At 31.8% G+C, this 14,245-nt stretch overlaps 1 protein-coding gene across 2 annotated transcripts; it reads right to left on the bottom strand.

The window, feature by feature from the left end:
- Window positions 1-3,460: 3,460 nt before the first annotated feature.
- On the bottom strand, window positions 3,461-12,802 carry LOC132735286 (protein Flattop homolog). Of its 2 annotated transcripts, XM_060722224.1 has the most exons (6): window positions 12,641-12,802; window positions 11,532-11,594; window positions 10,710-10,739; window positions 8,134-8,269; window positions 7,440-7,549; window positions 3,461-6,143 (listed from the first exon to the last, which is right to left on the bottom strand). In XM_060722224.1, exons 1-6 carry the CDS (start codon window positions 12,665-12,667, stop codon window positions 5,778-5,780), a joined length of 732 nt encoding a protein of 243 aa, XP_060578207.1. In that variant the 5' UTR covers window positions 12,668-12,802; the 3' UTR covers window positions 3,461-5,777. The 2 variants fall into 2 exon arrangements, with proteins under 2 accessions (XP_060578207.1, XP_060578209.1); XM_060722226.1 differs by lacking the exon at window positions 10,710-10,739.
- Window positions 12,803-14,245: the final 1,443 nt, after the last annotated feature.

Raw genomic sequence — 14,245 nt, 5'->3', positions numbered from 1 at the left:
GACCTTGACTTTGAAGGTCAAATTATTGAAATTTTCATTTTTTTTGGCTATTATTTGCTGTAACTTAAATTTGTTATTTTTGAATGGATTGTCTTGAAACTTGAACATAATAATCTTTAAAAGGTAACTGTTAAAAATATACCGAAATACCTTAACCTTCACTCATTAATGACATTGTCTTTGAAGGTCAAATTATTGAAATTTTCATTGTTTGGCGGTAAATGACTGTAACTTTGCTATTATTGAAGGGATCAACTTCATATTATAACAGAACATTCTTAAGGACCAGACCTCGTTGTTTATCAAACCCAAATTTGCTTGGGCTCTTTAATGACCTTGACCTTGAAGGTTAAATTACTGAATTTTCTCAGATTTGTGCATTAAATGACCATAATTATATATTTATTGGTGTGTGTGTGTGTGTGTGTGTGTGCGTGTGCGTGTGCGTGTGTGTGTGTGTATATATATATTTACAACAACAACAACAACAAGAATTGCGTCATTGTTTCTATTTATAGAATTGCGTCATTGTTGCTATTTTAGAAATTGCGTCATTGTTGCTATTTTTAGAAATTGCGTCATTGTTGCTATTTTTAGAAATTGCGTCATTGTTGCTATTTATAGAATTTGCGTCATTGTTGCTATTTTTAGGAATTGCGTCATTGGTGCTATTTTTAGAAATTGCGTCATTGTTTCTATTTTTAGGAATTGCGTCATTGGTGCTATTTATAGAAATTGCGTCATTGTTTCTTTTTTAAGAAATTGCGTCATTGGTGCTATTTTTAGAAATTGCGTCATGTTTCTATTTTTAGAAATTGCGACATAGTTGCTATTTTTAGAAATTGCGTAATTGTTGCTATTTTTAGAAATTGCGTCATTGTTGCTATTTTTAGAAATTGCGTCATTGTTTCTATTTTTAGAAATTGCGTCATTGTTGCTATTTATAGAAATTGCGTCATTGTGTCAATGTTTCTATTTTTAGAAATTGCGTCATTGTTTCTATTTTTAGAAATTGCGTCATTGTTTCTATTTTTAAAAATTGCGTCATTGTTGCTATTTATAGAAATTGCGTCATAGTTGCTATTTTTAGGAATTGCGTCATTGTTGCTATTTTTAGGAATTATGTCATTGTTGCTATTTATAGAAATTGCGTCATTGTTGCTATTTATAGAAATTGCGTCATTGTTTCTATTTTTAGAAATTGCGTCATTGTTGCTATTTATAGAATTTGCGTCATTGTGTCAATGTTTCTATTTTTAGAAATTGCGTCATTGTTTCTATTTTTAGAAATTGCGTCATTGTTGCTATTTATAGAAATTGCGTCATAGTTGCTATTTTTAGGAATTGCGTCATTGTTGCTATTTTTAGGAATTGTGTCATTGTTGCTATTTATAGAAATTGCGTCATTGTTGCTATTTATAGAAATTGCGTCATTGTTTCTATTTTTAGAAATTGCGTCATTGTTTCTATTTTTAGAAATTGCGTAATGTTGCTATTTTTAGAAATTGCGTAATGTTTTTATTCATATATATATATACAAAATATATAAACAAAACTAATGTGACAAGACAGACCAACTAAATTTATAAAAAGGAAACGTTAAGATATGTTCAAACCTTTAGAACAAGTAAAAAGTCGAGCGTTGCCCCCGCCCGGCGGTGGCTCTTGTTGTTCAAAATATCGGTTGAAAAAGTGTTCGCAGTATCAAAATTAGGAGGGTATGATCCCCTTAAATATGGTACTAAATATGGTACTAAAGTTGCTAAATGCCCTAGCTCACTTTAGGGAGAAGTGGGAATGGCATTTAGATTTGCCTTTATTCATCCGTCCGTGCGTTCTCATGTTGTGTCACATGTAGTTCTAAAAGTACTTAAGTTAGTCAACAAATTTTATACGAATGTTAATCAGTAAAAAATTGCAATTTTCAATTGGTGTCGTGCGTATTGCTCAAACAGTATTTGACAAAGTTCCATGAAATTTTATAAGAATGTTGGTCAGAATGTGTAGTTGTGCACCTGAGTGTTTGCTTAGGTCATATTGCGACTCTCAGGCTTTATTGGTAGAGGAAGACCTCAGGTGCCCTTCCCTGCATTACATCAGGCATGAACAGAGGGACCTGACGTTCCTTATAGTAACCAAGCTTGGCAAGTTGACAACCAAGGCATATGTCAGGGTTAACCCAGGGCCCACTTTTATATATGCTTAACTTTTTTTTGAAATAGAATAACAGTTGAACCAACCTAGCTTTCGTTACAATATTATGTTTTGGTAAAAGGACAGACAAAAAATTACATAAAGAAAATTAAAGAAGAACAGAAAGCTTGATAATCCATAGATACACAAACAAGAGGACCAAGATGACCCTAGATCGCTCACCTGACCCATGTTCAAACTCATCCGAGCAATTACCTAGACAAGCATCCTGACCAAGTTTCATGACAGGTGAGTCAACAAGAGCTGTCGGTAGGACAGCAACGCTCGACTATTCTTAGTGCTTGATAGTAGAAAAAAAATACTTGACACAGTTACCTCCTCCTGTTTACAGGTTGGGGTAATGATGGTGAACAAGTGTGCAAAGTTTCAAAGCCATATGTCATTGGACTTTGAAAAAATTTGAGGTGTTACAAAAACTTGAACGTAAATTCTAAGTCGAAAAGGGGGCATAATTCTGTCAAAATGCTTGATACAGTACGTTATCTTCTCCTGTTTAAAGGTTGGGGTAATGATGGTGAATAAGTGTGCAAAGTTTCAAAGCCATATGTCAATGAACTTTGAAAATATTTGAGGTATTACAAAAACTTTAACATAAGTGGTTACGCCGACGCTCAGGTGACTACAATAGCTCTACTTATTCTTATCGAATAATCGAGCTAAAAATGTGACTACTAGAGTGTTAACAAAGTTTTCCATATTTGAGCAGTGTGACCTAGTTTTTGACCCCAGGTGACCCATATTCAAAGTTGACCTAGAAATCATCAAAACAAACTAAGATTAATTTCTAGGATATTTGGATCAAAACAATAGCCACTAGAGTGTTAACAAGATTTTTCTATTTTTAGCTCCTGTGACCTAGTTTTTCATCGGAGATGACCCATGTTCAAACTCATCCGAGCAATTACCTAGACAAGCATCCTGACAAGGTTTGATGAAGAGCGAGGCAAAACTGTGACCGCTAGTGTTAACAAACAAATGTGCACAGACGACGGACATTCAACGATCCTAAAAACTCACCCTGAGCTAGCTTAGGTGAGCTAAAAAGGTTCCCCAACACAACAACTGACAGAACGTAAGACTCTGTCACACAAAGTTTTACAACGAACTGCAACCATAAGCTTTATTAAATGACAAGTTCCCTCACATACGAGAATTAAATGTACCTGAGAGAATAAACACCGACTGTTGTGAAAATAACTTTTATTATGGATCATGTAGGTCCCTCAGAAATACACCACACTATAAGTAGTTTCTATATTTTATTATCACAGTTATCATGAAACAATTAGCTATAGTAAACATAATCATTTTGTAAATATATATATAATAGTATAAACCTTAATTTCCTCAATGATCCAAACTGACTTGAAATTAAAAACAAACTGGTTAATGAGTATACATGTATAACAGATTGTTAAATAAACATATATACCGTAATCCTTTATTGTCTCTGCCACCAAAATGGTTTTTAACAGAAAATTTAACACATGAACTGTTTCGTTTACTCGACAAAAAATTGTCAATTAATATAGAGAAATCCAATTCAACCTTTAAAATGAAAAAAAAATGAACATAAAAAATGGGGGGTAACCTAAATCCAGGAATTGCTCAGCTATTCACCGCCTAAATCGTAACTTCCATTTATTATCTACATTTATTGTTTGAACATGAACTTAGTATTCTAAAAGCTATTTAAAATCTAATATGCTTGAATATGAAGAAAATTGTGTTAATGTATTTTTCAAGGAATGTGTTTTCCATGTGTTTGTTTTTGAAAAAATTAGATACATAAATATGGATTCAAGAAAAGCTATCAGGTAAAACTATTGCGTTGAAACCTTCAAACAAAAACCTTAAAGAAATTAGCAAACTTTGTATTATATATACATTTTTTTTCAAATAAGCACAGTATTTTATTTTTCTAGCTGACTTTTTCTTTTGTTTGAGCCAACAAAATACATATTGTTTTATCAAAATTGATGAAAAATAATATAACATTTTCTAGAAATAAAATTTCTTAACACTTTAAACTGACTAAAAGTATGTTGAGCACATAAAACTGTTAACAATCCATTAAACCCTCTTAACAAAGACATTTGAAAAATCAACAAATAAAAACAATAAAATAAACAAAGGAATAAAAATATGTGCTACCGTAATTAGTGGTCCATGTCACATGTGTATGTGAATATACATTATAACATGTATATAAAAAAAAATCTTCCATTCTTTATCTTCACAGTAAACTTGAACATATTAATTATTCCCATATATAGTCTAAGATAACTAAAATAATCCAAATACATTATGTTTTAACATATGTTATTAAATGATGTTCAAAGTTCTTAAAAAATTTGGCATACACATACCGTTACCATGGTAAACAGTGGTATAATTTACAGAAACAGTTCAATTAAACCATGGCTTATGCTATTTAATACAGTAATCATGGTTTACATGAACATTGTCATTGGTTAATGCCATGGTATACACGAATAATTACCATGGTTAATGCTTGTGGTACAGGTAAGTAGCAAACAATACTTAAAGTAAGATTAAAAATGTTTTTAACAGAAATAGGAAAAAGAATGTCATCATAGTTTTCACCTTAATGGCAGTAGCACAGGCAGTTAAAGGTATGTAAGAAAGTATTTCTTACAATTTTTTTTTTATTTAAAAAAAAAAGACATAAAAAATGATGAAACGTGCCAATACAAACCCTACATGCAGCTAGCTGCAAAAGTGAAACAAACTTATATCAATAATTATCAATGATAAAAGAAAAAATGTAAAAAAATCACATCTGAGATTACATTCTGCAATAAACTGCGTGTGAAACCCATGCACTTTAAACCTCCAACATATTGAGGAGCAGTCTGCAGAATAAATAAGTGAAGCCCAGTCTGCACTCCAAATAAAATATATATATATATAGAGAGAAAGAAAAATAAACCAGCCTGCATAGAAATAATACAGTCTAAATGAGTAATATATTAAAAAACAATTATCTCCCTTTCAGCACAACATGATGGGTTTTACTTGCCTGCCAAGTACCGGATTTTACAAAACCTGGTAAAAATAAGGGGGGAAACAAATATATAAACAAATGCAACTTGAACTATTACCATCATATAGAGTGTAAAATATTCATATCAAATAATTTATTTTCTAAAATGATCATGAATTTAAAAATTGATATCAGATAATAACTTATAAGCAATACAATGTATCTATTTTTATAAAAAATGTCTACTTAAACAAGACTAAAACTATACCACCTTGACAGTCTATTCTGGTATTCTGACCACATTTTATTTAAAAGAATTATTTATAAGTTATACAAAATGGAATAAGAAAGTTCATTTTATTGTTCAAAATCATTTTTATTAATAAAATGATGAAACAAATGTCAGTACAGTGAAAAAGATCTCACAGTGAAAATGCATTAATTAGACCAGACAAAAATAGCCAACTACCAAGCCATTGCCACAACTATGATTTTGAACCAATCCCCCTTTGAACAAAAACATATTTCCAAAACACAACAATAACAAATAACATTTTTATGCTGCTACTGGTTCCCGGTCAGCACAAGGTGAAGGCCATTTAAAATCTGCTTTGGATGGTGTGCCGGGCGCCGGAGACATAATTGCAGGAAGTGGAGATTTTTGTGCAGCTAATTTCGGGCTTGCAGATTTTGCACGCTGAGAAGCCGGTCTGGGCCAGTCAATATTGGGCGTGCAAGGTTTAACTGGTGTTTTTATACCGGGCGAGGCAGGAACTCCGACTGTAGATATGGGTTCTGGATTCATGGCGCCAGATCTAACGCCATTACCACTACCGCCAAGGGCTGTTTCAGCAACTGCTGGGTGAACAGGAAGATTCTTGTCGGCTTCTATGTCCATCTTAACAGGCAAAGGTGAAGGTATCTGGAAGTAAAATGATAGGTTCCATTTATAACAGCAATAAAGACTTCTGTTTACTCCTTAAAGGGACTCCACTGAGGTTTTTTTTGACATAATGGGACTGGAAATAATTGTGCAAGATTTATGTTCTTTTTGATGAAGGTCTAGACCAATAATTTGTGTGCAAAATTTCAGATCAATCACTTATTCTAAAATGATTATTCTAGACTCATTGCGAATAATGACCAAAAATTGAAAAGCGCTGCAATGCTTTTCACTCAAAACAGACTTTTAATAGCACAAAAATACGATTTTCTGTTTATTTCTGAGCCTCAGCTGAGCTATGTATGAAATTCAATTTTTATGATTTTAGGCTTTTATTCCATTAAAATATAATTTCTTGTAAGCAGTCACAAGTAACAATCATAAGATTAGCTTTGATTTATACATATAAATTTTGGCTTCAGAGTAAAGACAATGAAGAAAACTTGAAGCTTATATGAGCCTTGTCACGACAAAACCAACATAATGGGTTTGCGACCAGCATGGATCCAGACCAGCCTGCACATCCGCGCAGTCTGATCAGGATCCATGCTGTTCGCTTACCAACTCTATTACAAGTAGAGAAACTGATAGCGAACAGCATGGATCCTGATCAGACTGCGCAGATGCGCAGGCTGGTCTGGATCCATGCTGGTCGCAAACACATTATGTTGGTTTTGTCATGACACGGCTCAAATGTGTTTGTTTCCTCGATATCAACTGTATGGCTTTTGTATAAGAAACATATGACCCAAAAATTATGGGGTTAAGAAGAATGCCAGATACTGTAGAATCACTATTATTCGTGATGCACTCATTTTCGTGGTTTTCATAGATATATCAATTCATGAATTTAAGATCCAAAAAAAGTTCCTTTTGTCTGTTGTAAGATTATTTTGCATCACATTACTTACATTATACCTTAAAAAAAAAATAAACAGTCCACAAATTTCAGAACCCACACAAATGTTCTTTGTGACAAAACTTTGATATATTTCATGCCCACAGAATTTAGTGTTAACCACAGGGTTCTTCTTTATTCTTTTGTATTAAAGTAAAACTACAGTAGGTTTCAATATTTATGATTTCCTATTATAAAGAACATTGTATGTACATGTCTATTATAAATTCTAAATCTTTAGAAATATGTTATAGAAGTCAACAATAAAAATCATCTATTTTCATCAATTTATACAACAGGGGTTACTGTGATGCAGACCTTTTTAACATTATACATATTTTAATCTCTTTTAAAGCCACAAGAACTTGGTTACTTACATTACACTGTTTTAATTTTCCTTTCAGCACAATATCACCATCTGTTTTAATTCTTTCTAATCTCATCATAGCATTTTCTGTGCGAGCCGTGCAATTTGTCATGCTGTTTCCTGTAATAAACAAATTAAATAAATAAATCAATTGCAGCTTGAAGCATATAATTTATTAAGCCTGCTTTCTTGCATATCAGACTGGTGTTTCCATTCTTTAGTTTTACCCAAATGTGCTATACAAATTTGCATCATTTTAGCGCATTTTATAATATTTAAGAATGAAAATGCGTGTCTGGGATGTCTTCATTTCGCGGTTATGAATGAAGTAGTAAATTCATACATTGTCAGAAAATAGACTAACTTACAGATGAAATGACATTAATTTCTATGGAAAACTGTTTTAATGAGGTAAATAATTTAAAATATGATATAGAATATGGTAGAATATGCAAGAAATAATATCTGAAATATGTTTGCGGTTTGGACCGGAATATTCTTCCACTGGTCACATGGTTAGAATCTGTTGTCACCAGCATACCAAGCGCCAATGAATTACTCAAGAACTGATCACATTATGTTTATTTTTCCTTTCCAATTTGCATTCATTATTTTCAAAAGAAATTGGTCTGCATTAATTTTGTCTAAAACTTTTAGTATAGATATGTATATACATGTATTTCAAATTAGGTAACTGAGTATACCTGGAATTTTCAAAGGCATATCCCATGTGCCTACAAAAGTACCCCATGGTGATTCTCTTGACCTTTTGACTCCAGGCAATAGATGACCTTTATCACTGGCAACAATTTGTGTGAACCCTACAAAAGCCCTTGGCCTCTGAAAAAAAATTAATCATGAAAATTACACTTTTGATCAAATCAATTAAAAGTTCTAATATACTTGGTTATATATTTGAGATAAAAACAAATTTTGTATTTAAATTTATTACAAGTCTGACAATAGGTCTGATACTTTTAATTTTGTAAAATAGAAAAAAAATGAAAGATTTTCTGGAATTGAATTAAAATTTTCAGAATTCCAGAAGTGTTTTCCGTTTCAATTGAGTATAATTAACAGGTCATCACAGTTGTTTTCAACTAAACTGAAAAGGAAGAAAGAAAAACAAATATATTCAAAGACTGATATCCCTAATATATTAAATCAACTTGGAAATTAGAATTTGCAATTGGTTTTAATTGTTTAAAGTAGCTCCACTGAGGTCAAACAAACTTAAAGGTAAAAAGGCTTAAAAACATATGATTTGAAAGTCATACAAAGATCAAGGGAAGTAACTATGAAAAAATCTGCAAAAGGTAATACAGAAATATAATCAGAATTAAATTGAATATCAATTTTTGTGTGATTCTTAGCCAGATTAGAATGTACTAAAGGTTTTCAGTGCAAATCTTTTCATTTCTGATAAAAATTATTATTTTGGAAGCAATTGTGGGGAGAGGGAAAGATCTAAAAATTTGCATGTTTACTGGTCCAGTAATTATCCTACATCAGATAAGACACAAAACACAGAAATATATTTCCAGTCATTTATGTCAAACAACCTCAGTGGAGTACCTTTAACATCTTAGTTGATTAAAATCTATATCTATAAGTCAGTGTTTTTTTTGTTGTTGTTTTTTTTCCTTAAATTGAATTGAATATGCAAGACTTGAAAAATGACAACAATAAAATGAGAAAATTGCGCCAATTTTCACTTGGTGAATTTTAGGTTTAATTTTTTTTTGTTTAACATTTTAATGACATGTTATTACTATCTATGTTTTATGATTTTAGTAGGGGAATGGGTGATATTTAGTGGAAAAGTTAGTTAATAAATTCTATAAGTTATTTGAAAGGTAATAATTATGCAATTTTGGGGCTTAATAATTGAATGGTGGAAGAAACACCCTAAATATCTGTCAGTGTGTTACATCTAGTAAGTTCAGTACATTGCACAGATATTTAATAAGTAGGATTTCTGGGCAAAAGTTTTGGTACCTTAAAACCATGAAATCAAAAATTCTTGAAACAAATAAATTTAAAAATAGGGCCCAAGGCAATATTTTAAACAGAGAATATTTTAAGGTCATATAGAAATTTTAACCAAAAATACAACTCAGAATTAACAATTTTCCAATGTTTAATGACCTTTGAGATGGACTGTCATATAAATTATACTGTCTGCAAATTCTTTTATGTAATAGCCGGATGCTAATAAGAAAAAATTAAACAATTTAAACAGCTGAAAAAAAGGAGTGACTGTAACTGTTTCAGATGTTAAGTGTCTAACTTAAACTAAGTGGTTGACCTTCTTTCCTAGGCAAGCATAGTGTTTTTCCACAATAGATGCAACATTCAAATGAACACTATTGAAATCAGTTTATGAAGATTGTCAGAAATTTTCAAATTTTGGCAATTTCTAAAACTCACTGGACAAAAAAGACTAAAAGTGTAAGGAAATTGTAAGAAGGAAAAGAGCACACTGAGTATCGTAATGCCTTAATAACTAGTCTGGCAGTTATTATATGAATATAATCCTGTTTTTTACAGAATACATCTGCTACAGGCACTTCATATCAGTGTTACATAATATAAGCTTAGCAACACACATATTTTTTTATGTCTATAAAATATTTTCAGAACACACACAAACACACAAGTTATTTCACTCATTTTGAAATGTTCAAAAGGCATAAATGGAAGCAAAAAAGTAAAACTGTAAAAAAAAAGAATGCAAAGCAAAAAGAAAGAAGAGATTGTTATTATTTTCATTGAGAATCAATTACATACACCATCAGCATTTATTTTATCAAGTGAACTTAAAACATTCAATGCTGATGACTTATGCATCATTTTAACAGTATTAATGTACTAGTATATATATACCTAAGGACTTGATAATTCATTACTAATGTAACACAAATTGTACCTATAAATTAGCAAAATTATATATTTCCGAAAGAAGCCTACCAGTAAATTTCAATAACAATAAAATCATCATAAAATCATTTGATTTCCGTATCTATTGTAAAAAATAAAATATTCCATATTTTTTCCCCCAAAATTTCTCCTTAATACAATTCCCAGTCACCCCCATCCCCGTACAGCCCTCGCCCTGCACAAACTACAAACATGTAAAATCCTGCCAACCCACTAAATGCTCTACAACTTACTGGTGTATACTAAAGTATAAATAACAGTAGGTACAGAATCATGTTGATATATATCTAAACAAGTCCTTAAGTATAATTTATGTTTTGGAATTCAGGGATACACTTACGCAGTCGCTCATTCCTTTGATAATCATTTTCTAAATTGCAAATAATAACATCTGAGATAACAAAGAAACACAAGGGTACATAATCTTTCCAGAAAAAAATGATGTTCAAAACCTTTTCTGATATATATCCAGTGATTTTCCTGCTTATTTAACTGAATCCGATAAAAGGCCGCTTCCCAATTGGAATTTTCTTTACAATCATGCAGTTTTCCGAAAAAATCGGAACTTAAACCTCAGCTTTTTTACTTCCCAAATTTATTAGCAATTTTAGCAATAATTTTTCCCAAAATCAAGAGGTGAAGAAAAATAATTGATATCCTAGACTATAATTATTCAACATAAATTACAGAATCTGTAACAATTTTGGCTGAATTAATTAACTTCATTTTACTCATATGAACACATTTACCTGAAACTCAAATATCTTTGCTCAAGATTAAAATATCCAGAAATGACAGAAAATAATCTTAAACTTATACAAACCATGCCTTTCTTTTTCTTAATTTTAGAAGTAAAGTAGTTACAACAAATTATGCTCCTTCACAATAACTTAATGTGCATCAATTGTATATAATAGTTCCTTATAAATGTAACAAAAATGTTGATTTATTCACAAGAAATACTAAAATTTTTCTGAAATTATTAAAACTGAAGTTTCATTTATCTATGATATAATCAAGGGTGAGTATCATAATCATCAAAATAAATCTCAACTGCTTGAAATCAATAATCCAAGTATACAACTGACAAAAATCTAATCTCTGAGCCCTAATCCTTACACATCTATAAAAAAGATAATAAAATGGATTATATTTTGCATACCTCTCTGTACTGCCTAGGAACTTCCCAGTTCTGGAGAAGTTTAGGTTTAAATTCCTTGTCATACTGAAAAAATAATAAAGACATATATTTATCTATGAAAAAGAATGGAACATTTCAATCAAATTTGAACATAACTTTGTGAAGCAGTTTTAAAAGTTTAAGGATTTGCATGTGTTTTGAATTTGCACTCTTTTTGGAAACAGGTCTGCACTCTGAGTTCTCTAATTTTGAAATCTGCAATCTTATCTGCTAACAAATAAGTTTTAACAACAGCTAGATTATAAATTTGATTGTAATTTGATAGTTTGGATGTTGAATTGGAGAACTGCAATTAAAATTGCAAAGGGAATTACTGGTATCATCCCAATAAAATACATCAAAATGTATATGGGCCTCTTAAATGTTACTACTTATGCATATACTGTTTCACAGTACAACCAACTGTTCTCTCCCTTGCCTATTTAGCCCCAGGTCCAGGATATGAGTTCTTATCTGTATTAGTTTTCACACCTTTATTAATATTTTAAAATGTCAGTGATCATTGTGTGATTTTATAATGTCAAACTGATAGAGATGTTGTCGTGTTCTCACATTTGAATGATTTGATATGAACTTTTAAAGATCAAGCGTTTAAATGAAAAATACTGGTAGGATACTGCTTTAATTTGTACTGCTCGCATGCCAGTACACTTTTTACACCTTTATATAAATGTCAATGGTCATTGTGTGATTATATTCAGTATACAACGGCTTTTTGTAAGATTTCTAAAATGCACAGATTAGAATACATTTATAACATGGAAGGATATGTACATGTTGGTTATGAAAGATACTGAAAATTAAAACATTATTAAAAACCCTGCACCCTAATTTGTTCAAGTCAGTTTTCATTTAAACGTTTGATATCACCATATATTTTTCAAATCAAAACGACGTTGCTTATGAGTAAACATATAGGAGAGAAACAACGTTCTACAAACACTTAATCGCCACTCAGCCATAATTGGCATAATGATAAACAACAAACAGATTAAATTTGCATCTATTTAGATTCCTTTTAAGGAAATTTATTTCATTGTGCACTTTTTAATAGCTGACACTATACTAACCTGATTGGCGCTGAAGTGTAAAGACATCTTTTTTCTACAAGGGAGGTTTAAATTGCACAGTTAATGGCCTCTATCCAATAACAAAAGGATTCTTTACATAGAGTCTAAGTTGTCATAATCACTTGCCGTCTCTAAGGAAGTGCTTCTCGGTAAAGTAAAAATAGTGACGAATATGACTTTCGCGCGCGGTTTCGACGTTGTCGTCGCAATTATCGTTATCTGTAATTTATTTCCCTTGGCGGAAACTTTTATTGCATGAAAATGTGAACTTGCTGGATAATGTTATCGCTGATACAGATTTTAAGTGTATGCCGTCATAGTTACCTCTCCATGTTGTATAAAGCTCCATGCTGTTGCTAGATCTATTTTTTGGTCGACTGTAAAACAGGCGACCAGGATTCGAATCTCTGATGGTGCAGGTTACTTTCGTTGTGATTGATCATAAAATTTTATGGTCATTCGCATTGTATGTACAGAAGTTACCAGTTCTTGATAAAGTGAAGGCAACTAAAACTGGTAAACTGCTTGACAGCCTGCCAAGGTGGCTGATCTGTGCTCTGGAAAATTTATTTGGGCTTATACTAGCTGCTGTGATCCGGAGTAAAACTACCAGCACCACTACCAGATCTATTTTTGTTATGAGGGAAGACTTTTACATGTATATAGATCTAGCTGTCACTGTGTAAAAAGTTCACTCATCATATCTTACGATAAAAAATCTGGAAAAAGGCGTTTACTCGGAAGAAAATAACATGAAAATTCCAAGTATATCTGTGGTTTGATTGAGTGCATCCCTCACGCAACCTCGGTTAGACTACAATGGGTGTTATTAAATTTTGCAAAATAAAATTGCGATAAAAGGTATTCATACGCGTCAGCGTTCATTCGGACCGGACATAATAACTTAAATTTAAGGTAGGGCTATGGCTAATTAATTAATATTTAGCTCTGTCATGAATTATTAATATTTAGCTCTGTCATGAATTAACCATTTATTACAGAAACTTGAATTTTTATCAAATAGCTTAAAGTCCGATTAAAGAAACCAACAAAACAAACAAAAATCCATGCAATGCATACAACAAAACTACATTTGTATACTCACGCCCGGCAAACTGTCGCTCCACTTCAAAATTGTGGTGTACGGTAAAACGAGCGAACGGCATTTCCGAGATAGAGCGGAAGGCCGATTTAATTGCCTAATTGTAAGTATTGTTTATGTTTTTGTCTTGTTATTCATTTAAGTTGTATTTTTTTGAAAAACGGAAAATGTGGTTCCGTGTAGGATTGATTTAGGCTTCCAATTGATCTAAGCTGTTACAAAAAGAAAATTATATTAAGCCCGGGAGAACTTTTCTCCCTGACGAAGCGAACGATGATTTGTAGAATATTGAACTTCCCAACCATAGAAATGCCATACCTTTCGGATTTCTTGAAAAAGTGTATTAGTAAATTATCAACCCGTAATAAGAGCTTGCCCTTCGTGCAAAATAAATTACTCCAGAAGGATTTCTTAAATTTGTAAATCGATATTTTTCGAAAGTAGTGGAGCGAAAGGGCGAGAGATGGAGCAAAAGGTTCGATGTTGAGCGCAAGGCGATATTA

This window comes from Ruditapes philippinarum, unplaced genomic scaffold, assembly GCF_026571515.1.
Source record: "Ruditapes philippinarum isolate M1 unplaced genomic scaffold, ASM2657151v2 ctg3946_1_1_1_1, whole genome shotgun sequence".
Lineage (NCBI taxonomy): Eukaryota > Metazoa > Mollusca > Bivalvia > Venerida > Veneridae > Ruditapes > Ruditapes philippinarum.
Note: the sequence above shows the minus strand (reverse complement) of the source record. Positions and strands in the feature narration are given on the sequence as shown.

Excerpts from the sequence above, each read along its gene's own strand:
- LOC132735286 (XM_060722224.1), bottom strand. The coding sequence starts at position 12,667 with ATGTCTTTACACTTCAGCGCCAATCAG. Across the intron at positions 8,270-10,709 it reads TCAAAGGAATGAGCGACTGC|AGGCCAAGGGCTTTTGTAGG; the intron begins GTAAGTGTATCC and ends ATTTTTTTTCAG. Across the intron at positions 6,144-7,439 it reads GAAAATTAAAACAGTGTAAT|ATACCTTCACCTTTGCCTGT; the intron begins GTAAGTAACCAA and ends TTTTACTTCCAG.